Source organism: Triplophysa dalaica, chromosome 11, assembly GCF_015846415.1.
Source record: "Triplophysa dalaica isolate WHDGS20190420 chromosome 11, ASM1584641v1, whole genome shotgun sequence".
Lineage (NCBI taxonomy): Eukaryota > Metazoa > Chordata > Actinopteri > Cypriniformes > Nemacheilidae > Triplophysa > Triplophysa dalaica.
In genome coordinates, this window is record NC_079552.1 from 8,033,634 (window position 1) to 8,060,246 (window position 26,613).

At 38.1% G+C, this 26,613-nt stretch overlaps 4 protein-coding genes across 6 annotated transcripts; 2 read left to right on the forward strand and 2 right to left on the reverse strand.

Annotated features, from left to right (window-relative positions):
- Positions 1–13: 13 nt before the first annotated feature.
- On the reverse strand, positions 14–13,572 carry tdrd9 (tudor domain containing 9). Its single transcript, XM_056760326.1, has 35 exons — positions 13,308–13,572; positions 12,813–12,904; positions 12,567–12,640; positions 10,873–11,094; positions 10,646–10,768; positions 10,473–10,553; positions 9,584–9,754; positions 9,387–9,490; positions 9,075–9,194; positions 8,913–8,997; positions 8,748–8,805; positions 8,550–8,654; positions 8,374–8,471; positions 8,152–8,283; positions 7,851–8,010; positions 7,676–7,739; positions 7,530–7,593; positions 7,382–7,426; positions 7,142–7,195; positions 6,956–7,072; positions 6,729–6,836; positions 6,545–6,645; positions 6,296–6,469; positions 5,247–5,358; positions 4,926–5,141; positions 4,497–4,586; positions 4,122–4,379; positions 3,705–3,872; positions 3,352–3,422; positions 3,159–3,268; positions 2,054–2,150; positions 1,103–1,241; positions 771–889; positions 587–659; positions 14–504 (listed from the first exon to the last, which is right to left on the reverse strand). Exons 1-35 carry the CDS (start codon positions 13,433–13,435, stop codon positions 406–408), a joined length of 4,032 nt encoding a protein of 1,343 aa, XP_056616304.1. The 5' UTR covers positions 13,436–13,572; the 3' UTR covers positions 14–405.
- Positions 13,573–16,247: 2,675 nt separating this feature from the next.
- pgam1a (phosphoglycerate mutase 1a) lies at positions 16,248–18,559 on the forward strand. Its single transcript, XM_056760331.1, has 4 exons — positions 16,248–16,514; positions 16,870–17,144; positions 17,679–17,859; positions 18,014–18,559. The coding sequence occupies exons 1-4, from the start codon at positions 16,376–16,378 to the stop codon at positions 18,184–18,186; spliced, it is 768 nt and encodes a 255-aa protein (XP_056616309.1). The 5' UTR covers positions 16,248–16,375; the 3' UTR covers positions 18,187–18,559.
- Positions 18,560–18,622: 63 nt separating this feature from the next.
- Positions 18,623–20,257, reverse strand: mettl18 (methyltransferase 18, RPL3 N3-histidine). Its single transcript, XM_056760330.1, is given in 3 exon segments — positions 18,623–19,392; positions 19,395–19,764; positions 19,930–20,257. Coding segments are annotated over 3 exon segments (987 nt in total). The 5' UTR covers positions 20,032–20,257; the 3' UTR covers positions 18,623–18,877.
- A 31-nt stretch (positions 20,258–20,288) lies between these two features.
- On the forward strand, positions 20,289–26,458 carry zdhhc16a (zinc finger DHHC-type palmitoyltransferase 16a). Of its 3 annotated transcripts, XM_056760329.1 has the most exons (12): positions 20,289–20,469; positions 21,592–21,699; positions 21,788–21,828; positions 21,909–22,103; positions 22,372–22,460; positions 22,562–22,590; positions 22,845–22,978; positions 23,733–23,828; positions 24,195–24,271; positions 24,357–24,480; positions 24,611–24,681; positions 25,286–26,458. In XM_056760329.1, exons 2-12 carry the CDS (start codon positions 21,639–21,641, stop codon positions 25,386–25,388), a joined length of 1,020 nt encoding a protein of 339 aa, XP_056616307.1. In that variant the 5' UTR covers positions 20,289–20,469; positions 21,592–21,638; the 3' UTR covers positions 25,389–26,458. The 3 variants fall into 3 exon arrangements, with proteins under 3 accessions (XP_056616307.1, XP_056616305.1, XP_056616306.1); XM_056760327.1 differs by having other exon boundaries at positions 21,592–21,828; positions 25,286–26,455; XM_056760328.1 differs by lacking the exon at positions 23,733–23,828 and having other exon boundaries at positions 21,592–21,828; positions 25,286–26,457.
- Positions 26,459–26,613: the final 155 nt, after the last annotated feature.

Below are 26,613 nucleotides of genomic sequence, written 5' to 3' on the forward strand. Positions count from 1 at the left end.
CACAAAAGTACAGTTAAGTAGCAAAGTTTTTTTTTTACTGCATACCTCTACAGCCAGGACATAAAAAAGCAATGCAAAAAACAGAACAGTCAGCAGACAACTGGCAAACAACAGCTGACAAACTTCAATAAATTAAAACATGTTGTCTTAAAACTTAACAAAAAATAATTTTCTTTCAAATATAAATAGCTGAAAAGAAAGCGCAGGCAAATATTTTGATAAATGCTGCAACACAATGCCATTAAACTTCTCTCTTGCGTGCATAAACATTTAACAGAAATAACACTCAGTGAGGAGGCGTGAGGCCTAAGAATTCTGCCAACACAATGACCTCCTCTGGAACACTGTCAAACATAAAAGCATCTTCTTCCATCAGCTGAAAGTTTAAGTGCTGCCCCGTGCTCCTCACATGTTCAGTAGCGTGATGGGATGCAGCCGAAACAGAAGACCTTTGGATTTCCCATCATCCTTCTCCTGTAGCTCCATCTGCTGGGAGCGGTCCACCTGATGACACAAAAACAACACAATGAGTGGTTAAATATGAAATGAATCCTAGATCCTCCTTCACCGAGAGTATCGCTCTTACCAAATTCCATTTCTTGGGTTTGTCGAAGTACGCAGGTGTGCACTCTGGTCTGGGAGGGTTTTTAGTAAAGAGTCTGAGGATAAGTTCACATAAACAGTCAAAACTATATTCCTGCTACAGAGCAAGCAACCACATTTCTCACATACAGCAAGCAAACCAGTCAAAATAATGTTGGAAGAAGTACCTGACGAGTTGTTCGCGTGCCTCCTCCTGTAGTCTGCTGATCTTGTCGTGGCTCAAGTGAAGAAGGCCATTCGGTCCCTCACACACGAGCCTGTTCACTGTACCTCTCAATGCATTTATCTACACACAGGCAGACGCCCCATTCAGTCGTATCAAATGACTCAAGAGAACAATAAAAAGAATGGCGAAAACAGTCTCCTAGCTGACTGCATTGCATTGTGGGAAATGCAGTATTGTGGGTAAACTGCATTTTAGATTCTACATAGCCTACATGTTGTTCACAATTTGCGGAAACAGCATTATAGTAATATTCCACTCCGAACACACTCATACCTCGATGATGTCTTCAATACCGAACTTAACGTCAAAGGCAAGCTCGATGTCATGTTCTGGAAGCACTGCCTGTTTGGTGACAGAGTTCCAGCCCAGTCCACACAGAGTGCCAGTGAAATAAGTCCTTTCCTCATCAGTCCTGTAATTAAAGTACATCTCAGCATGCATGTGTTCATAGTTAAACTGAGCTGGTCTTCATTTAAAGGAACAGTTCACCCAAAAATGTATATTCTATCTTAATTTACTCACCCTGAAGTTGACCCAAATCTGTATACATTTCTGGTAACACGTTCCTTGAAGCATGTATGTATAATGCATTATAAAAGTAGTTTCAAAGCCTTGTAATGCACCTTTTAATGCATTATAATGTATTAACTGTAATAATTATTTATAACATTTAGGAAATCATTGTTACACTACACATTTTAAATTGGTTACAATTCTTTACAACTACATATAATGCATTAAAACACACATTATGAAGAATTATAATGCATTTTACCCATCAAAAACTCTTTATAATGCCTTATTCATACATGCTTCAAGGAAAGTGTTACCAAATTTCTTTCTTCTGATGAACACAAAAGAAGATATTTTTAAGAATGTAGGAAAGTTCTGGGGCACTTTTGACTACTGTTGTAATTTTTTCTACGATGGTAGTCAATGGTGAACTGTTTGGTTTCAAGCATTCTTCCAAATATCTTTTTCTGTGTTCATCAAAACAAAGATATTTATATAGATCTCGAAAAACTTAAGGGCGAGTAGCGGAGGACAGAATTCATATTTTTTGGTGAACTGTCCCTTAAAGACATAAAGCAGTTTGGATTGGAATTTGTTGTTCAATGATAATGCTGATATTTGTGAGACAAAAAAAACATCTCTTTCACAAACATCAATAGTTTTGTGCTTTACAATACATGCCGTAAGAATGTTTCAAGAGTGCCAATATACCGTAGTTCCATGACTGGAGTGAAGAGCATAGTAATAAGAGCAGGAAGGCCATGGATATGAGGCATCAGAGTTGTTTCCTTCAACATAATACGTGAACCTGTACAATGCAAAACATGAGCAACTTGACAAAAAAAAAACATTGTAAGAATATTTTGGCCAAAATAATAGACTTGAAAACATATGCATTTTATCAAGTGACTTGAATCGTATTTAGCCTGTTTCTTTTAATACAGCAGGTCAATAAATCCAGGCTTTCAAACCCATGATCTTGCTGTTGCTTTACCAGCTGAGCTTCATAATAACAGTAGTGATGCGCGGGTCGGTTTTTTTCGAACCTGCGGGTCCCTCTTTAGGAAATTATTTGACCCGCCCCAGCCTGCCATGCACCACTGCTTCTATTTTTACAACCCACCCCGTGACCATTAAATAGACATACTAGGCACTGAAATGTACATGAAAACAGGCTTTATTTCAGCCTAAAAGTGCTTTGAAATAGCCATTACATTACATCGCCCTGTAAACTGGCAACAACATAAGCTTATGAACCATAGAAACTACCAATACCCTATCAAATTGTACTAGCAGTATTAAATAAATTTGTAGAATGAATTAACAATATAAATGAACTATCAGATTCCCGTAGCAGTATAAAATAAACAGGTAGGATGATTTAACAGCGCAAATAAATGACGTAACATTGATGTCCGCATGAATGGTAGGATAATCTGATGGGTACGATGAAATTTCAGGACATCTGCTAGATTTAGCAGTTTGATCGTCTGTTCTTTAATGATGTAAGTTCCCGACCTTAATTACTCCCCTACCTTGTCTTCCATCTTCACTTTTTATTTCTGCGTTTGTTTTGGTGTTGTGTAATTGGCGGCAGGAGCTGCTTGGCGATTTCGTGACGTGTTTGGTTAGGCGACATCACGACAGTTACATGCTAGCTCCGAGGCATACATACTGTAACCTTATCAAAGAACCTAATAAAATATGAAAATGAAAAGTGACTTTTCTTTACCCGATCCACGCATCACTAAACCGGAGCCAGTGATCATCATGCCTATGTGATTGATTGATTGTTTGTTTGTTTGTGTGTGTGTACCTGAGGCAGTGAGAGACACTGATGCAGACACCAGCATCCTCTCATGCCAGTCTTGGGGATTTTCATTCACCATTACAGAGTTTATACTGTCCCTCTCAATGGAAACAGTCCTGCAACATAGGCAGACAGACAACACTTCAGAACAAGTAAGCGATCGACTAGTCTTTCTATGAGATGAACAGTTGTGTCCTACCTGAACTGGCCGACTTTGGTCATGCTGTGGAAGCTGACCTTATGTGGGCTGCTGGGACCATGAATCGCTGCCTGTAAAAAGAGAACAGAAGCTTAGAAAATCTCTCTTTGTCACTATTATTATAAATTAATTATTTGAAACCGCTGGCTGGAGTCTCAATTTATTGTCCTTATATGAAAAGTTGGCCAGTGCATTCTCTTCACTAAAAGAAAAATGTAAAACTGATGAAATAATCAGGTTTTATATGTATAAGAATTAAGTTATCATATTTGACACTGTAAAGAGACCGTAAAGGGCCAAGAGGTTCAAGGGGAATTCAGATACAGGTGCTCAGAGAGTTGCTATGCCACCACCTTGCACTTGGGGGTGCCGCTCCCAGGTGAAGAGAAGTGCTGAAGAAGCTCATTGATGAGAAGTTTGTCTTCCTCTCTCCTGCTGTTCACAGAAGCACTAATAGAACTGGGAGTAAATCTACCACTGGCCATATCCTGATACAGAGACATCAGAACCTCATGTGACTGCTGCAAATAAAAAAGAGAGAGAGAGGTGGACAGTTAATGGCCGGTTTCAGGTCATAATTCATAAATAATACTGTTGAGTTCATGTTTTATGATCTAAATGCAGCACGAGTCATTTTTAACCTGAAAATAATTTAGGTCCTCTAAATCAGTCTGTGTTGCTATGCAACAATAAACAATGAATGCTCCCCATCTGAATTTAGCAAGAAAATAGACAATTCAGAAGAAAGAGAGGAAAGTATAGGATACTACCTGACTCTCAAAGCTTTCTGGTACGCTGCAGGCGTGTCCTTCCTCCACCAGCAGGTCAGCCACGCTGACGTCCCCCGTCTCGGTGGAAATGTGCAGGTTTACACGCATGATGCCGTGCAGGATGGAGTAAAGGGACACGATGGCCGAGCGGCCGCTCGTGAGTGTCTTAAAGCGGTTCCGCGCTCGACTGCTCCAGCGATCGCCGAGAATCAGCGACTGCGCAGACGGACTCATGCCTGCAATGCAAAACTCCTGTGCCTGCAAAGAAACATGCAGATTAACTATATGCATTGAATAATAAAAACTAAAAATAAATAAAAACTGCCCGAAATACAGAGATCTTAGAATTCATTAGGGGAAAAAAGAACACAATACTTGAAATGGCGGGGTTGTGAGGTCAGATGGGAGCTCTTTCAGACTGCTGCATGGCACTTTAAACGTGTTTCCAAAATCAACAAAGAACACCTGCGCACACACAAACACACAGAAAAAATTACAATGGTAGTCAAAAGTGCCCCAGAACTGCTTGCTTTTTATTACATTCTTCAAAATATCTTCTTTTGTGTTCAACAGGACAAAGAAATTCACCAAACAATGCTTCCTACTATGGTAATCAATTGTGGCCAAGAAATGTTTAGTTACGAGCATTCTTCCAAGTATCTAACTCTTTATCCACCAGAAAAATAGAAATGTATAAAGATTTGGAACAACTTCAGGGTGAGTGAGTAAATGAAGACATCATTTTTATTTTTGGGTGAACTGTCCCTTTAAGGCCTGCAAGCAGCACCTGTGTGCCTCTTGTACCTCTATGTTGCTGCCTAGGATGTGCAGTATTTTGGCTCTGTAGTATCTAGCTGGTTGCTGTGTGTCTGTGAAAGGGGCCACACACAGCAGGTTTGGGTACAGAGCGACAGATACGGGTCTCAGATTTCTCATGTTCAACGCTGCTGTCAACTGACACTGTTTCTCCACACTGCCCTCGTCTGTCTGAAAGCCCCAAAAATGGCCAACATCGATCACCTATGGACACATTAATAATCTTATACATGAATACAAATCTTACACACAAATACACACACTTTTTTTTGCATCATGCTGTAACCTCATTTTCTTTTTTGATTTCACCTCTGTGATGTTTATGACAAACTCCCTGCTGGATGGAAGTTTCTCCGGATCAACGGAGCTGGTCAGAACTCCAACAGGATATACAACATGACTCTGAACATCCACATTAATCCTAAAAGAGATTTCTGTACTTTAGAACACAGTAACCTTTTAGGCAAGGCAAGGCAAGTTTATTTTTATAGCACATTTAATACACGCGGGCAATTCAAAGTGCCATTTCGCTGATACATTTCGTTGCATTGATACATTTCGTTGCATCTGATACATTTCATTGCATTGTACTTGTAAATGTGTAATGACAATAAATTTAATCCAATCCAATCCAATCCAATTTACATAAAATGATTGACAGAAAGAAATAAAACGTATCTTTAAAATGCAAATGATTTAAGATCACAAATACTTTAGATTTTAAGAAACAATAAAACAGCAGTAAAATTGATTAAAAATTCGAGACATGTGACACCATTTCCCTCGGAACTTGACTGGGGGGTTTGTTAGTCTCTCTACAGTTGCAAAAAGGGTGCGAGTGTTATTTATTTTGCAGTTTATAATGTTAGAGAAAAATTTCTATCTAGCTTTGCCTAAGTCAACATTGAAGGCATGCAGACTGTCTTTATAGATGTTATGGTGAACTTCAAGTTTGTTTTTTTGCCACATACGCTCAGCTTTTCTGCATGTTCTTTTCATGCTTTGTACTTCTGGTGTGTTTCTCCAGGGTGCGTTACGCCTGCCTTGACCTTTACTGGAGCAATGGCATCGATAGCATTTTTGACTTTTGCATTAAAGCTATCGAGGAGAACATCCATAGAGTCTACAGATATACTCGGTGACAAAGACATAGCATTCATAAATAGCTCACTGGTGTTTCATTTATGAATCTCTTTTTTTATAGAGACAGGTCTATTTTCAGTGGCAGGAATGATTGATATATCAAAGAAAATACAGAAATGATCACACAGTGCCACATCTCTAATAATTGTGGATGAAATGTTTAGACCTTTGCTAATGAACAGATCCAGAGTGTGTCCACGATTGTGTGTGGCTACCTGGCGTGTCGAAGGTGTGATATAGGCTTCCCATTAGCGTGGAACTCCACTTCATCTGCGTGGTGCACCTGCAGTTGCAAACCCGGAGTCTGTCGGGCCCGCAGCAATGCCAACAACACCTCAGGAAGCACGCCTGACTCCCTCACATACGAGCGATAAAACTCAACATACGCTCTGAAAGCGCACAAGTACGACATTCAGAGAGAATACGGACAGACAAAGAGCGCTGAAGTGCAAGGCAACTGTTACCTGGACCCATCAAAACTGATGGATTTGACCTGTCCACACTGACGGAACAGAGACTGTAGCTGCTTGTAAGACAGGAACGCAAATGGAGGCAAATTCCTAATCTAGGAGACACAGAGAAAGTAAAGGAAATTACAAAGAAAGACAAAAGGTACAAAGGCTACCCCTTAAGCAGAAGCAAGGGTACCATGATGGTGGTCTTGTGGTCATTTCCAGAAAGGTCTTTTGATGCCATCTGCTCATCAATCTCTCCCTGAGAGAAATAGTTTGGGAAGAATGCACCTGCGATAACCACCTACATAAAGACAGACAGATCAGAGTCAGTAGCAGCTTGTAAACACACGTTGTATACACGTATAATGGACTGTAAGAAAAGAGGGCGTGAGTGTCTGTTTATTGTGTGTGTGTCTATACCTGCAGGAAAAATCTCTGTTTGTGAAGACTGGTGTAGTCTGTTGGGTTTGAGGTCCTGCTGATGTTCATGTTGAATCTGGACACTCTATTCTTCAGATCCTCAAAGAGCTCTGCAACCTAAACACAACACAACATAGAAAACAACGCACAGATTATGTAATGCATGTGTATGTGCAGTGTGCATACTTCTCTGATCTGTTTGATCTGAATGCAGTTCTCTTTGCCCCATTCGAGTTCATCCTTTAGAAAAAACACACAAGTGCAGATCATATTAACTAGCATTTCACAGCATTTTAAAGTCACATTTTAAGCTAAAATCTTGCAGTTAATCATACATCGCACTCCCATCCTCCTGTGCTCTAACCATCTGTTTCTGTACAAAGCAACCCGTTGCATGTATACAACTCAATATTGTTCCACATTTACCTTTGGGTGTCTGAGTTCTCCATTAGCTCGTGATGTATACCAAGCCTAAAAAACAATAATCAGACCAATATTAATATTATTTTACTGTTACATTCATTATGGACAGTATATTACACTATGCAATGTCTGTTAACTAAGCATGCGTTACCTTAAAGGCATTGACGAAAGCAATGAAGTCACTCGGAACGTTCTGTGCAAAAGCCAACTTACTCCTGTGAAGTCAAACTCAGAAATGACATCATAATCTTAAAATCAACACCTATTAAGTGCATGTGAGGTCAAAGGTCAACCTACCTGTACCCAGCCAGATGCTGCAGGGAGGGCATAGCAAAGAAACTCTTCAGAGAAAGTGACGCAGCTGAGGCAAAGACAGATTATATCTTTGTAAAACGGCAATAAAGTGATGGTGAGAGCTTCATACTATAAGTTCATGATATACATATTCGCAAAGAAATGCACAGTATTATACCAATGATAAGACACTCCTCCAGACAGCCGAACACGTGGCCAAAAACGATCAGTTTCCCCAACTGCAAGTCCACGGGAAGGTGTGCCAACACACGACCCAAAAATGTCAAATTTCCATCAAACTGCTTGTGACTGTTGTTTTCCACAGACAGAGCACCGATCTACACACACATACAGTCACCCTCAATGAACAATAAACACACCAACAGGAAATCACAACAATATGAACTTATTTTCCCTGCAGTAAGAATTAAACAGGCTTAATGATTAAGTGTAAAAATGGGCCAATATGTGAATTAAACCTGTTTAAGTTGCAGAACGGTCCTTTCAATGTCACTGAGGTTGGGTGGTGTAAGGGCTGTGGAGAGAACGGTACGGGGGTCTCCCATATCCAACAACTTCACCTTCAGTAATGTACTGGCCAACGGTGACCGCTGTGGTTCAAAACATACAGAAGCACTCATTAGTTTCACCAACTCGTAAGAATTCAATCTATTAAAACAATTTATGAATTTATGACTCACTATCATCTCTGGGATTGAATAATCTGGAATCTCGTTCTCCCAGAAGCGCCTGGTCACCAGCCTGTAGCAAAACCCTTTAGATACCCGTCCGGCACGACCTGGGAAGAAACGCAAACTCCCTTTCAGAAACCTGTCATACACCAGTATATTTCAACTTCAGTGCACATGTTATGTACCTCGACGCTGGTTGCAACTTGTCTTTGATGCCCATGTGATACAGAGAGATCTGTAATTGGTTTCCTTATCACAAACCAACTGACGTACAAGGCAGAAGTCAATCACTGCATGAAACACACAAACAGAGTAGAATAAAACTCATGCAAAATTTCACTAGAAAACCATATGGTTGAAAGACCAGTGTGATAAACACCCACCATATTTAACATCAGGCACAGTGACCGAACTCTCTGCGATGTTTGTGGAGAGAATAATCTGTAAACACAAAAAGTCAATGTACTACAACATCCTTCTTAGACATAAGGCATACAAATGCACAAATGATGCAAACTGAAAAAGACTTCTGCTTAGATGAAGAATACCTTTCTGTACCCCGGTACAGGAACCAAAAACACCCCGTTTTGCTCCTCTAAAGTGACTGTGGAGTGGAGAGGATACACCTGCAACCTGGATGAGTAAAAACACACCTGTTAGCACATTAATGAACATGCACACTTATATACACACACTATTGACAGACAAACCTCTTGCGTACGAGTTTTCCGAGGGCCTCCTGCATATACTGAATTTCAGCAAGCCCAGGCAGAAAGACAAGCACACTGCCTCTCTCCGGCTGAGAAGCAGATCCAGTCCGCTCTGAGCGTCTGTCCCACACACAGAAACCGCTGAAGCTGTATCACTGAGGGTCTCATATATATTATAAATATATACACATACACACATTCAACAGACATTGGACTGGAATGACCACAGTACATCTATAAATGCTGATTAAATTAACATTTGGATTGGTCTGTATGGCTGTATTCTGTTCATATAAGATTGTGGAGTCTGACCTTTGATCTTTACCCTCCACCTCATCAAAGTTCTGGATGAGAGAGACAGCAACATTATACATCTCCTCAGGAATATAAGGGTCATCTTGGACTCTTAAGTGCACCTGACAGACACACACACAAACATTTATCCAGTGTGTGTCTGCTACAACACACAGTAACAAATGCGCCTAACACACACTCTCTATCTGCCATACATTGACTCCAGCAGGCAGGATGGTTTTGAGGTCATCCACGTAAAACTCTTCAACGGTGTACGGGGCTCCTTCCACCTCAAACACATATGCTGGATTCATCTGATTGCGGATCGGAGTTCCAAAGTACTCAGCAAACTCGGCACAGTTTATAGTGGCAGACATGAGAATGACCTGGAGGACGAGGAGAGATGGACATTGGGTTATGTTGTGTGTCGAGGGATTATTTAAAACCACAGAAAAGCAGCTGTGGGCATATTTTCCAAAAAACTACACATTTGAGTTACTTCTACATACAAGGCAAAGGTAATTTGATAAGATTGTATGAAATATAACATTCTGACATGTTAAAGGAAACTTTGTAAAAATGAATACTGTGAGAAAGCTAAACAATATGCTATTACAAATGCAATCATTATCTTAGGTACTTTTGAGTGCATGGTAAAATATATATTGCACAAACTGGGATGTACTAACAGGAAGCAGAAGTGGCTGTTGTTGCCTAGACAACATTGTGGCCTATAACTGTCAAACACATTAAAATACAGCTCTTCCTTCCATTAAGGCATTTATTCATTCATTATTTTGTATGTGATGTTTACTGTATACATACATATGTTAATTTAATGACGCATCAGTTACATCATTTATTAATGCAGCGGAGCGTCACTAAACCCCGCCTACTCGTGGTGAGTTGTGGGTAACATCAGTCGTGAGTGTGTGCATCATTCTGCACCTCAAATGTCTACCCTCCGGGAATCTTTGAAATACAATTTTCATCATACTACGGTTTGGGACATACTAATTCTACTTTGGAATATTATTAGGATGGATAATATGCTGATTGGAACGCAGGACATCTTGTGGTAATGTGTGTGTTTGGCACACAAACCTTGACATATCTGGAATTGGAGTGAAGCAGTTTTCTGACAACCAGCAACAGAAAATCTAGTTCTTCTGTTCTCTCATGGACCTGAACCATAAACATGCATGAAAATCCACCCAACAGCGACTGACAGAACTGTGCTGGCTGGCTTTATTTTTAACTTTAAACACGAAACATACCTCATCAATGAAGATGTGCGAGTACTCTGTGAGAGTTTTGGACCCCACTAACTTCTGCAGTAAGACTCCTGTGGTCATATAAACCAATTTGGTGTGTTCTGTGGCCATTTTTTGCAACCCCACCTGAAGAGTAATAGATAGACCAAGAAAATGACCAACTATGCAGTTTGTTGAACCTACAAAATGCATAATGTTTTAGAAAGCAGGTTACTGCATGCATCTCACACCTGATATCCCACCAAGCTCCCCAGGGTGCATTTGCGTTCACGTGCGACCCAGCGGGCAATACTGGTGGCGCCAATTTTGCGTGGCTGAGTGACCACCAGGTTACACGGCATGTTTCTTTCTGCATAATGATCCAGGATGAACTGTGGCAGCTGGGTGGTTTTCCCACTGCCTGTTGCTCCACGGATAATTATGACGGAGTTATTCTCAATCAGAGAGACCAACTAAACAGACACACACAAAATACAGACAGTGACACATCATCACTAAACTTCCACCGGTTTTAAAACATATGTGACCCTGGATCACAAAAGCAGTCAATGCAAAGAGGCGATAGACGTCTAGAGTGGGATTTATAGCGGCCACTAGCGGTGAATTTGAGAATTACAACCAATCTCTCAGTCCTCCCCTCACCCCTCCCTTTCGAAACATTACAGCGGCAACCACAGTTCAAGAAGATGTTGTTGATTGAGACAGTGTGTCTTCTCATGTTGACGCAGGTAAGAGATCATGCGGGCATTAGAAACACTGTAGAGAGAGCAATGTCTTATTTATTACAAAAATAAAGGGTCTGTGGATTTTAAGAACAAAAAGAAAGATGAATGTCTGGACCTGCGCTAATATTATAAAGACTTCCCAGCACAAACGCGTTGGAGACAAAGATCTTTAAAAATCATCCCCGAGGAAGTTGCTTTGATTCGGATCAGTACGTGAGTAACATTAGTTTTTCTGTTTGTTTGAACCAAGATATGTTGTTGAAATATTAGCTGTGTAACGGATCAGTCTTGTGCCTCAATGTTTATTTGGAACGAGTGTTCTGGTTGTATATACTCGTGTCGATTTCACTTATTTTATTTATCTGCAGTATTATTTGCGTGATAAGCTTTGATAAAGCTAAGCATTTCATGCTTCTATTGCAAAGCAGGTTTGAGGGCAGAGATATCTAACAGTAAATAGAGGCATTTTATCTGACACCCAGATAGCAGTTAGGAATCATTTAGTTGACGGTTTTCCCCCCTTTGTAAACTCGGAGACAAACGGACTACGTACCGCAGGGTAGAGGAAACATACTTTGTGGAGCTATTCAAAATATGGCGGCGCAACATGGCGAATTCAATGTATATAGGCCTGCTCTGTATGTAGATTTAAATTACTTATTCTGTGGTAATACCAATATAACGGTTTATTATATAAGGTGTTTATACACCTCTGAAGAAATAGTTTTGTATATTATATTTCATTTCCGTCAATAGATCCTACTAAAAATCCCACATTGCTCCTTTAAGTAGCACAGGAACATTTTTTGTAAAAAGACAAAAATAAATTGAATGATTCAATGATGGTGTTTTGTAAATTTCGCACCGTAAATATGTAAAAACTTTATTTTTGTGAGTGGATGGCCTCCTACAGTGCCTCTGATGAACAACTTCAAATGCAATTTTCAATATTTTGCAGACTCAGATTCCAGTTTTAAATGGTTGTATCTCCGCCAGATTTTGTCCTATATACCAACAACCCATTATTCAATAGAAAGCTTCATTATTCAGCTGTCAAATGACGTAAAAATCTCAATTGACCCATTGTTGTCCAGGGTCACATATATGCAAACATATACTGAGCAGATGAATGCATCTGAATATGTTTCTTGTCTTAAAGGATTGAGAACGTTGGTTAGGTTGTGCTCTCGTATCCGTACCTCTTGTCTGTTCTTAGTAATAGGAAGAATTGGATACTCATACGTGGCAAGCTGAGGGGGGGTTGTCCCTGGACCTGTCAAAACAGCTCAACTATTAAGCAAAGTGCAAATTACATATTTATCTGAAATGATTCTATTGGTTACAAAAAAATACTTAAATCATTTCTATTTGTTTGGTTTTTATTAATGTATGACTCTTTGGCTGTTAAACTGAGTGTGTGCATGTATACAGATGCTTATGATTACTTATTTTCAGCTCTGGCCTTCTCCTTCTTTGGTTTCCCCCATATGATTGGTCTTTCTCTGGAGAGCTCTGCTTGGAAGACGGACCTAAAGACCTGCACATGTGTGTGGTTATGTCATACGATTAACATGTGTGTGGTAATGTCATACGATTAACTTATACAGATCTAACATCAGCTGTCAGTCATATCAATGCAAAACTACCAAGTAAGAACAATCTAAACAAAGTCTTTTCCGTTATATTTTACACATTTTCAAACAACCTAACCTATGCATTTAATTTATATTTGTTAAATAAACTACATGAATAATAATTTGACCACGTGTTTCATGGCGTTTGCTCTAATCAGCGCCGAATGCGCATGACCCAACGACCCGGTTCGGTCGGAAATAATGCTAAAAGTTTTAGCGTCTTAACACACTTTATTTTAAACTACATCGGCTCATTGTTCTCCAAACTAAAAGCAAAAGCACTCGTGATTGCTTAATGGTTCTTACCTGTCCTCAGAACCAGTACCGTCGGCCTCGCTCTCTTTTTTGACCTCATCTGTGATTCTGATGTTCGCAAACTGCGCACCGACGGTGAACCAGTGCGCTATCTGTGCTGATGTTGTTGCCTGATGCATTCTGGACAATTTTACCAACAAATTAAAACAATTATATGCAAAGTTCGAAGACAAAAGCTAATACGGCTCGTCTACCCAAATCCTCGGTTCGCATCTTTTTCCTCCTCCAGCAGGTGGGGGCGTGTTTGAACGAAATAATCACCATATCTTGAAAGGCAACATTCTGACGTCTGTAATTGGTGTTTAATTACTCACCTACAAAGTAATACAGTACTTTTTATCATTTATTTATCTTTTATTATCTTTCCCTCATTTAATATTGAAGACTCATTGCTGTTACAGATTTTATTAAACTACATCTGCCTTGAGAGTTATAAATGGTTAATATTGTTTGTCAATGCCAATTTTGTTTGTTAAATTCGATAAAAATCCTACAAAGTGATATAAAAACAGTTCTATTAGATTAACAAATTCAGAATTTAAGCACTGGCATAAAGTTGGTTTGACGTTGGACCGACGTTCCTAATTTAGGGAACGTCAACAAAGTTAGGCTACACATTAATATACACGTTTTTAACTTCAATAGTTATAAAGCCCGGAATGACTGACACAAAATCAGCTGTAATTTCTGATTTTTATATTTATTACAATAAACTATCTAATAATATATAAATATTGATGTGTATTACACAACTGCATGGTTTCTTTCTCAAAATACCCAATTATTTAAAGCTCAATAGCATTTACAGGGAATGACTTACAAAACCAAATGTACAGTGTTCCTGTGAATCTCACCTACAATGCACACCACAGCCCTCCACTGCATTTCGTTTGCCCATGATACATTTTGATGATCACATTTTAAAGAAGTTTTCCTATACTCAGCTTCTTGAGTAAACTATATTTATCATGTTTTATATTTGTTAACTACTCATTTGGTTTTAATATCACACCGCATTTGCATGTTAACGTTTTTTTTTTTTGACAATTAGATTATATGTTATTTTAGGTAAAGAAGTATTTACATGTGAATCAAAATGTGAATTTAATTTTATATTTAATTGTTCTGTCAGTTTAATGTTTTTGTCTTCCAGTTTTTATTAATTTAAGTGTGATAATTGATTTTTTTTCTTATAGTGTACAGTTATGCTTATCTTAATTGAACTATGAAAAGAGCCCCCACAAATGTTTGCTTATAGGCCCCCAGACGTCTAGGATCGGGACTGCAGTCAATGGTGAGTGACCAAGAGGATTGGAGAAATGATACAGCCCTGTTGTACACCAGACTTTACAGGGAACCTTTCTTAGGTGCCCGTCAACAATGGAGTGGCTCAAAAAGACATATTTTTGTAGGCTAACCCGGAAGTAAGTACCCCCTCGACCAAGACTTTTGTGATTAACAAAGGTTTATGATGTTAACACATTTTGTCTATCAAGATAATCTTTTCATATTAACACAACATTTGTTAATTTTGAAGCCGGAACACAATCCGCAGAAGTAAAAAGCTAACAAGATGTTATAAACAAACTACACTTAAGGTCGCTTGATATCAACATCACCATCACCAAGCCTTCCACAACTCTTTCAAACTTTATAAAAAATGTGTTCCCTGGTATGTAACTACTCCGTGAATGAATAACCATCTACGTTTTAAGAGATCTGATTCTGTGCCCATGATGCATTATCTGTGAGCTTTATTTGCACGATGACATACCCGGCAAAGGAAGTAGTCGCTTTTAGCAACTTGTTGGCATCCGCAATTTTTAAAAGACAATAAGCCTTTAAAAAATTCACAAGTGAGTTATAATTGGGTAGTTTTATGTCAGAGAATAAAACGTGTAAATATTTAAAGGTTTTGTTTACCACAAAAAAACAAAAACCGTTTTAAAAAACCCATAGCCTTGGAGAGATGGAACCATAAGTCCTAAAATGCTAACTCGCTTCCGGGTTTTGCATACAAACTACGTCAACTAACAATACTCGGCTCCCTATGATTTAAACTTCTTTCTTGTAGACCAGCCTCATCAGTCTATCAATTTTTGGTGGGACTCCGCAGGATAGCACGATTTTCCATAGGGTGTTGCGATGTACACTGTCAAGGCCTTCTTGAAGTCTATTAAGTTGATAAGAGGAGTGTTCATCTTTGGAACACTGAAACAAACTGAGAATGCAATTTTAGCTTTTTATAACAGTGAATTATCAAGGATTTAAAAAAAACTTTTCATCTAACTATGTCTAATGTTGTGTCATTAATTTGTGATTTCGAAAGAGGTGACAAACATGACTGGTTTTGCTTTTGTAGTCTGTATTTTGTTCCTCAGTTTCGATTTTCTCATGATATTCGTAAATCTGATGGTAGATTTATACAATAAGAAAGAAAAACATTAGAAAATCAAAGTTTAAAGTTTTTCCAATGTGGGTTCATGAACCTACAAATGTTGGTTGTCACTAACCCGCCTGTGTACCAGAAATAACTTTGTATTGGTTCTTCAGTACCACCCCTCACGGAAAAAAAGTTTGTGGTAAAAGTGTAGCAAGCATGTTTTTTTTGGTGCATTGATTACTATAGACAAAATCATGGTTTTACTACAGTAACTATGGTTTTTAAAAACCACGAATTTGAAAACCATGGTAATTTTGTGGTAACCATTTTAAGATAAGTAACTAACGGGAAATTACACTCTTCCATTAGTTTCTAGAACAGTTTTTATATAACTATGGTATGATTAATTAACGATGGATTATGATCTAATTTATTCGTAACAATGTTAATACCGTTCTTTCCAACTTCGAGTTTAGGGTTTCACGTGGTTGGTCATCGTTTCCGAGTTTTTAATTGGTTGAGCGCTGAGATGGGCGGTCTGAACGTCATTCATTACAGACTCGGATGAAAGGAGGGTCTACACTTCTTCTTGACGAGGTTCTGTCAGAGCGTTGCAACCTCTTCAACGACCAAAGATAGTCGGATAGCTCTCATATTATATATCTCAAAAATCCAAATGGCTGCTTATAAGATTGTTCTCATTCGACATGGCGAGAGCTGCTGGAACCAAGAGAATCGCTTCTGTGGATGGTTCGACGCAGACCTGAGCGAGACAGGGGCTCAGGAGGCAAAGAGAGGCGGTCAAGCTTTAAAAGGTTTGTTTGAAATAAGGATTCTTGATATGTGAGACTGCTAAGTTATAGTTTAGGAATTGAAACGCCTTTCTTTTTAGAAGAAAAAATTCAGACAATATAAGTGAGGAAAAGCTGCAACCCCGTACTCAATGTGACGTGAGCACTCTCTGAACCAATGACTTGGTTGCTTGCATGTTATTGACAGGAGTTTGTGGGCGCAACCTGATCTATGCGAACGTGCTGTATGAAACGTGATTTTGCTCACGTGTTGAATTTCTCAATCATACAAACATTTCCATTCCATTAAAGTAACGTTATAGCCAAGTAAAAATGTATCTAGTATTATGATTTTGGATGAAACACGTGACTTTTGCAGATGCAGGGTTCGAGTTTGACATTTGTTACACGTCGGTGCTGAAGAGAGCCATCCGGACGCTATGGATCGTCCTGGACAGCATCGATCAAATGTGGCTGCCTGTACACAGGACCTGGCGGTTGAATGAACGCCATTATGGTGGTCTCACTGGTTTAAACAAGGCCGAGACCGCTGCCAGGCATGGTGAAGCCCAGGTTAAGATTTGGAGGCGCTCCTATGACATCCCACCACCAGTCATGGATGCAGATCATGACTTTTACTGCGTCATCAGCAAGGTGTGACAACTTTAGCCATTTCCTAGTACTATTGCAACCTTAAATTAACAGCTGTAGTAGATTATTCTGTTTTGAAGTGTGCATTATTTATATAACATTTTGTATTTTTGTCTCTTTGTAAGTCGTTTAGTCCAAAAAAGCTTGAATGAGACGTCCAATTATAAAAGAACCTGCAGATCCAGTTTGTTTATATGTGACCATGGCAGTGTTTATAATAAAACTAAGAAGGCAGGTCTACTCATAAGTTGGTCTGCTAGTTTTGTCTGAATGGATTGATATTGTCCAATGACAACATTTATTGAAATGTCTTTGTTTATCTGTGTACATTGATGTTGTATGCTGAAACTAATGTGTGTGTGGTTAATAAGTGCTAAGGTTCAGAAAACAAAGTTCAAAGTTTATTTGTATAGAAAGAAATGTGTAAATATCATCAAAGCATTCTGTCCCTACTGTTGGCTAGAAGTCAAGAAATACTTGAAGCAGGTCTGCTAGCATGTACGTAATACACTTATTTTATGTCTGTTCTTTCTATAGGATAGACGTTATTCTGACTTGACTGAGGACCAGCTGCCATCCTGTGAGAGTCTGAAGGACACTATTGCACGAGCGCTACCATTCTGGAACGAGGAGATCGTGCCTCAAATCAAGGAGGGAAAGAGAGTGTTGATTGCTGCTCATGGAAACAGTTTGAGAGGGATTGTGAAACACTTAGAAGGTATGTAAGGTATCACAGACCTTATCTTTTAAATTGCCATGATTATGGAAAACGTAGAATTATCCACATATTTAATGTTTAGGATATTTGAGTGCAGTTATGCTCTTATCTGACCACATGTTTTTCATAAACCCATATTTCCTCTCATTCACAGGTATGTCTGAGGAAGCCATCATGGAGCTGAATCTGCCCACGGGCATCCCTATACTTTATGAGCTGGACAAGAACCTGAAGCCTATCAAGCCCATGCAATTCCTTGGAGATGAGGAAACTGTTCGCAAGGCCATGGAGGCTGTGGCTGCCCAGGGCAAAGCAAATAAAAAATAAGAGTATTTACTTGAAATATTTTAAATTATACATTAGCAGTGAATTGCTTTAAACGGTTAAATGTTCAACAAGGCAGAGTTCTATATGAGATTAAAAGTTGTGTGTACAAGTTTATATAAATATATATGTAACTAACTCTTAATTTTAGAATATTTGGATCGTTACTAATATTTATTGTTTAAACATTTTTTCAAGGGCCACATTTAGTTTTTTCATTTGTGCTAGACATTCCTTTAGAGAAGTAATTGACTCCACTTTATTTTGACAAGAATATGTTTGGTGAAGCTTTATTGACTTCGTTTCGACCATTTACATTTCTTAAAAGCCTGTTTTGTTCTGAATGGGTATCATAAATCTGTTGCCTTTCATATAACACCAGTGTTAAGTTGTGATCTATCAATTCTTTATTTTATGTTACTATAGTTATGAAGTGCTATGAGAAAATATACTGTGTACTTTAATTTTGCAAATGGAACATTGCATGTTACAGTTTACATTTTCTTCAAGGCACTGTTCTGAAAGTCATCTTTATGGCCATAAACATTCATGGAAATCATCTTTAAAGCTACTTAAAAGCTGTTTTATGTCCTAAGAATGAGTGCCGAGCAAAACATTCATCATTCCATCCCATTGCCAAACTGAAAGGCCACGTATCCTTCAGAGGATTAGATCTAATCATCATTGCACTAGATTACAATGTTCCTTTTTTGAATGTCAATGATACAATATGTCTCTTCAGACCTTGTTCTACATCTTTTAAATACTTGATTTGAAAAACATTATTCTGCTCGACAAACTTATGAAACATATGAAGGCCACCCCCTACTCCAAAATAGTGAGACTTTGTTGCCAAATAAACAATGCCATTCTCAGCGAGCAGATCACAAAATACATCATGAAGAGATGAGTAGTAGTCTGTGTTGTAAATGGTTTCAGACGTGAATATAATATCATACTTCAGTGAAGGATTTTTTGTTTTCATCAGTGCAAGAAAAGAGTTCCAGTCCCCCGAAAAGAAGCCACAGCAATCTAACAATGATTTTTTTGACGGGTTCAGGGCTTTTTTTTTTGTTGGTGGGCTGTCATTTTCCTCTCCCGTCTCATCATCATCACTGTCATCTTCACAGTTGAGAAACACATTTGGTATTGTTAGCTGCTCTATCACTGTGCTGTTATAATCCTGAAAGTCAACTTTGCTGGATCCCTCTTTAATGCAAGTATGCCAAGAATCCCTGCTCCGCAACCCAAGTCTAATATCCTTTTCCCAGAGAAGATTTCTCCCTCATCATCAATGTACTCAAGAAGATCGTAAGTGCATTCCCATATCTTAAGTCCACCCTCATAAACTCCAGATATGAGATCAGAGTTTTCAGTCGATGTCTTGACCAAGATCTCCTCAGTGTCCTCTCGTTCAGCTGCTGTCCTCTCGAACACAGATTCATTGAGACACAGAAGAGGAGGTAGTGACCCTATGGTGATGGTTTCGGACACCCAGTTCTCAAGATGTGACAGAGGATCCAGCATAGGTTTATGCTCAAGAGCATTCTTCAGTTTCTTTTGGACTGTTGGGCTGGCTTCCTAAAAGAAAAGTGCTTATGATTTATTTTCACAGAAACTCAAAAATATGTATTGTTCTATATAAATACTGTATTCATATCAGCATAATTTCAAACCAGTTGTCAAGGCAGCTTTGGCATACATTTAGCCGGAGCTAGCTAACATTCGTGTGTAAAATTCCCCTACCGAGCATTTAGGATCCACATATTTTGCCTTTTCGTCAGTGCTTTCTTTATCAGCTGGTTCCTCTGCATTTAAAGGAATATCGAAGTTGAAACTGAATGCCATGTCTGCGCTTTCAGTCGCTGTTGTGCAAGAACACGTGTGAACAGCTACATCGGTAATACTCCAATTCCCATGATTCTGTGCTGCTGTTTGACGTCAGGCGCGAATAAATGTATTCCAACTATAAACCCAAAACTATTTATCAATCAAGTATTCAACTTATGGATTTAAAATTAGAAGCAATGTGCAAATAAAAATAATCAACTGATGAAAAATGTTCAGCAACCATTTCCGCTTCCCACTCCTTCAAACACCAACTCCCAGAATTCTCAGCGTCAAAGCTCAGCTCACAGTCCTGCGCATCAAGCAGGCAGAGGATTATATTAAATGGGTTGAAAACTACTGTTTTCATTTATTTGCATCCATCTGTCACGGTTAGATGGTCTTTTAGCAGTATCATGAGTTGAGTCAATCGCGTAATTACGGGAAGATCTCGAGCAGGTAAGAAAACACACTGCTTATATTTCTCTGATGTTCAGCTCTCTCTGTTGTGATCCATCCCGAGCGAATTTAATTTCATAGATACTAACCACAATAGAATACCTTTTATATAATCTCATTTCTATTTAGTATTTAAAGTGACCTACAATAACATATACTCTCACAAATGTATGTGTACGTATTTTTGACTTCGGTCGTTTTAATCATTTTAAAGCGATAGACCCACAATCTGTCCCTGTATCTCTAAAGCACTCAGTTTATGACAAGGGGATGGGTATAGTGGGGTAACTTATGCTATATTCTATAATAATCACACAGTTACTTTTGTTGTCCATTATAGATCTTAAATGGTATTTTTCTTTTCTATTTTCCTCAACCAGTCAACAGTAGGGTGGTGCTGTTCTTTCAACAATCATCTTTTGTTTCAGCAATGTAGAATGTCTGGATGTTACATTAGTGTAACAATGTCTGGACATGCAATGCTAACAGAAACGTCTTTTGTGTTCACATTTTATATCCATGCAGTCATTGTTTAGAATTTGAATGCCGTTTATTTCATATTCCGCTAGATACATTTTTTGGTTGCTAAATATCTTATCTTTACAGACTATAGATGTCTGTGTGCAACTAAAATGTTTTAAATCACTAAGTTGGAAGCGAATAACCAATAGAGTGGCTTTTATGGGTTGGATTGAAGCTCTTCTAGTAAGATTAAAGATCTGATTAGAACCACAAATCCTGTGAAGAAGCATTAGTCACAAGCGTAACCATGCCTTTTTTGACCCAACCCATGCTATGCAATTTTTGAATAGAGAACCTACAATAGGCAGGGCTTTTTTGGATGCCAGTGCAGTCAGTATTAAAGTATGCAAATACACCAATATTTGGAGTAATCCATTTGTTGTGTCTTTGTATTCTTTGTATCAGATCATCCCAGAGGTATCGGGGAAACTAAACCATGCTTGCATTATTGGTTTGGATCAGTCATTAATCCAATAAATTGCAAAATTCAAAGAAAGGAAGATTGTAGATGAGGTATTTGCTCATAGGTGGTAAAACTTGCTTGTGCCGATATTCAAGAAATTCTGCTCCATTTTTAAAGCTAATTGCCTGTCTTCACAGGAGTAAAATATGTACCCCTGCTCTACCGCCATGCACCTGCTGCTGAGATGCCTGCGGGGGTGTGGCAGGCACAGCCGCAGTCGCCTGCCCCGAAGACTAAGGCAACTTGTAAGCTACATGAAACTCATCCTCCAATCGCTTTATTTTAATTCCCTCACAAACTCTGATGTGTTGTTCGACTGCATTCTTGAGCCAGTGTTTTGGATGGTGGAAATTGTCACACGCTGGTTTGGAATGGTAAATTTTATTATTGTAATGTTTATTTTATTGTGCTCAAATTTGATCTAATATCTTGCACCTTTTCTGTTTCTCTTAAGGTCTTTGTTTTTTTAGTAGTAGCTCTGACCAGTTCTGTTGTCTTCATTGCATACTTCTGCCTTCTACCACTGATCTTGCAAACATACACTCCTGGCTGGATAATGTGGCACATCTGTTATGGAAACTGGATCGTGGTCATGATAGTCTTCCATTACTACAAAGCCATAAAGACCCCCCCTGGATATCCTCCTAAGGTTTACCAACCACTGAAATACCACATTCCAGCAGAGCTGCAGTATATTTACATTTATTCATTTGGGAGACGCTTTTATACAAAGCGATTTACAATGTATTAAAGCATACATTCGTTTCTAAGTAGACTATGTGTAATCCCTGGGATTGAACCCATGACATTGGCATTGCTAGCGCTATGCTCTAACCACTGAGCTACAAAAGCTCAGTACATGTTTAACATTATGCATGAGCAACAGTAACAGCTCTAATTTCATTCTATTCTTTCAGATGAAAAATGAAGTCCCATTTGTTTCTTTCTGTAAAAAATGTGTAATTCCTAAACCAGCAAGAAGTCATCACTGCGGCATCTGCAAAACGTAAAAGAATTACACATTTCTGGAACAGGCATATCAAATTTAAAGATCAGCTGCATATTTTACTATCATGCAAAATTAACACAGTACTGTTTTCTCTCCAGCTGTATTTTAAAAATGGATCATCACTGCCGTATCCTTTTGAAATCATAACCATACAATATGTGTTCTGCAAAAATACACACTAAAGAAATTCTTCATTAACTTTTTTTAAACGCATTTATTTTGAGGTTAAAATAAAGGAGAGCCATACTGAAAATAATTTTGAAAGACCCTTATTGATAAGACACATTAGATATATTGACACGATAAGTTTTACTGATGTTAAGTGATTAAGGTCTTAAGGACGTATCTTGTGTGTTGTATTCCTTAATTCTATATTTTCAGCTTGGCTCAACAATTGTGTTGGTCATTTCAATCATCGTTATTTCTTCTCGTTTTGTGTCGTTTTGACATTGGGCTGCATGTATTGCAGCATCAGTGGCCGTAATCTCTTCATCGAAGCATACAACTCCATAGATGTAAGCCTTGTTTTTTACTTTCACTTATTTTCGAATTGAATAGCTGTTATATAAATATGAACCTTTCATTCACTTATTCTAAGCTTTAAATCAGTGCGCTTATCTTGCTTATTCTGTATATAGTGGTGTATACAGTGCCCTCCACTATTAGTGGCACCTTTGGAAAATATGAGGAAAGAATGCTGTGAAAATAAATCTGCATTGTTTCTCGTTTTGATCTTTTACGTAAAAATCTACAAAATTCCAATATTTCATTGAAGTAAAAGAATTTGAAACCCTTGTATTTAATACACTCCATTAATAATAAAAGCAGCTCTTAGTGTTTTCTTTTCAGTCTGATGAGGCTTGAGAATACATTGAGAGTCCTCCGAGTCCATACCTCCATCCATGCTGTGCATTAAGACAATATAGACACACATTCTCTTTCAGGCAGATTTGTAACATCTCCAGTCCATTAAAATTTCTTAATCATTGAACTGATGTTGGAAATGGGAATTTTTATATTCCACCCACTTCTAATTGTTTACTTTAATTAAATGTTGAGATTTTGTAGATTTTTTAAAATTATAAATAAAAAAGAGGCAAAAACAACGCAGATTTATTTTTACAGCCTTCTATGCTCATATTTACCAAGGGTGGCAATAATAGTGGGGAGCACTGCATTTTTTTTCTGAATGCTTGTGTGTATCATCCACTTCTTTTTTGGTAGCGGGTAGCTGTTCTTAAAGTATGTGGTTTCTCTGCTATTCCAAAGCAATTTAGGCACATGGAAGTGGAGAAACAGGGGGTCCCGGTGACGGGGATTGGGTTGCTCATTGGTATTGTACCATCAGAATCCACTGCTGGGAAGGTATATAAGAGACCACTCTGGTTTCTGTGGTTCCTGCTGTTAGCTTGCCTTTACAACTGTTATAATGATTTTAGGATTATATAGATATTGCTTTTCTAGCAGATGGTTAAGGGAGGATTTCCTGAACTTTAGCCTCTATAAGCTTTGGTGCACAGCTTTTATGTATCTTGCTGAAAACATTATGTTCCTTTTTTCTAATTTTTCCAAATAGTCAAACAGTATTTTTTTCCCCTGAGAATGTATTGAAAACTTTTGATAAAATCATGTTTGTATATGTGTACATAAATTCATAAGATAAAGTAAAATATTTTTGTTCTTATAGTTTATAATTTAATAAATATATATTTTTTTCTTACCTGGACACAGATGGTTTCTCAACCTCCATATACCTACAAAGACAGGATGTTTCACAAGAGTATTATATACATGTGGGTCCTCACAAGGTAAATATTTCCAAAAGATAAAAAGTAGCCCCAATACTGCTTCCAATACTTCTGTAGACCCACATCTTTTGTGTTTTTAAATCAGTACAGTGTCAGTGGCTGTTGGAGGTCTCACATTATGGCATGCTATACTGATCACCCGTGGAGAGACCAGCATTGAACGGCATATAAATAACAAAGAGGCCAAGCGCTTGGCGAAACGTGGAATGGTGAGTGTGCATGTTCGTAATGTCTGATTTAAATCTGATGAGTATTACATATAAATCTAATATTTCTGAGGAAAGCTGCTTAAAATGATTTTAAGTGAAATATAGATCAACTTGACTTTTTTCTCTGAAGGTTTATCGGAATCCTTTCAACTATGGCAAACTAAACAACTGGAAGGTGTTTTTGGGTGTTGAGAAGAGAAGGTAGGTCTTAAAACGTATCCATTTTAACTGTTTCTATCGGCGGCTGTTATTGTCTCATTCGAAGATTTCAGCTGATGCGAGACCAGTTATTATAAACGTTATTGTCTACAGGACTGTTTAAAGGTCCAGTGTATGAAATTTAGCAGCATCTAACTGTGACGCTCACTCCAGCCCTGCCTTTCCAGACACTACGGCAGCTGACACAGAACTGAGATGTCGTCATTTTTTTGTTTCTTTGCCGAAGAGGATAATGTAATCACGAAATACACTCTATAGACAAGTTTGTCCGTTTAGGGCTACTGTAGAAACAACATGGAGAATTCCATGTAAGGGGACCCGCGGTGTATGTAGATAGAAATAGCTTATTCTGAGGTTATAAAAACAACTCTTCATTATGTAAGGATACACCTCTGAAGACATAGTTATGTACAATAGATCTTCCAAAAGCATGGGTTGTACCTTTAAGACAACAAAATTAATAGAACGATAATAGTGCATATAAAATTAATCCGCTTGTTTATATGACCACAGTACTAAACAAGTACTAAATGCTGTTGTATTCTACGAAGTGTAACCATTTTTGTGTTTTGTTACATCTCCGCAGTCATTGGCTGACACGTGTTTTCCTGCCCTCTGGACACGCCCCTTATGGTGACGGACTGACATGGGACATCTACCCTATTAAAAAAGACATGATACCAGTCTGAGATGTTACAGATCTGATTGTCTCAGTTTGTGATGGCCACCATCACTCTCACTCACTGTGCCATGGCTGAATGCAGAACTAGAGCAGTGAAAACACGAGCGACTGCAGTGCCCAGATTTACAAAGTGATCTCATTTGAAGACTTTTGCTCTTTATGGTCAAATGAAAGGACTATCCTTTGGGATGGATATTCTTTTTTTATCTTTTCTATTAATATTTTGTAATGAAATGAAGTTGTCTGCTATCTATGAAAAACACTGTACTTAAAGCAGGGGTTGAACTGTTTGTAACCATGTTGAACTGTTTTGTGTGTATAAATAAGAGCGTCAACTCATAACTTATGTAACACAGTTACACAGAGTCATTATTTAAGATTTATATGCTCTAAAATGGAATAGATTCTTTCAGAAGTCATCTACATCGCAATAATTTTAGTCATAATTTACTCACCCTAATGCCATTACAAATCTCCAAACAAAAGCGCCATGCTATTACCATTGAGCCACATGAAAGCCAACAACATTTTGTCTTCATTGACTTTGGCTGTATGGACACAAAACCACAAATACATTTCTCAAAATATCTTCTTTTGTATTCCACTGAAGAAATGGTGATATACAGGTTTTAAATGACATGACGGTGAATAAATTATGACATTTTTTGGGGTGACGATCCTTTTACATGAATAAAAGTTAAAAGTTTACAATTTCTTGTAATGTTTATACATAAAACATGTCTAACAACTTTTGTTTGTAGCATTTCTTGACAGTGCATGATCTTTTACCTATGTGTGTGTGTGTGTGTGTGTGTGTCAAAAGTTTTATTTTAAGCAACTCCCTCTGCATTTAGATTTTACATTTTATCAGTAAATTCATTACTAGAATGAACCTCTTACTTTGGCACTGCTTCTACCAGCTGAACCACATTAATAATAATGTTTAACATCTAAATCAGCAAGTTATTCATCATACATATTAATGCATATTTTGGACATGTGTACAAAACTGGTTATCTTTTGGTGAAGCAGACAATAACTGCACAAAACTTCCTTGCTGTTTTATCCCTTTAGGTGGCAGTGTAGCATCAGTTTTAACTTGCTGTGTGTGTGTTTCATAATTTGTCATTCATCCATAAATAAAGTAAATATCAAAGAAAACTAGTTTCCTTAAGTACCACTAGTTTTGTAACAAATAAATATTTGGATGTAATTTTAATGGTTTCATTTTA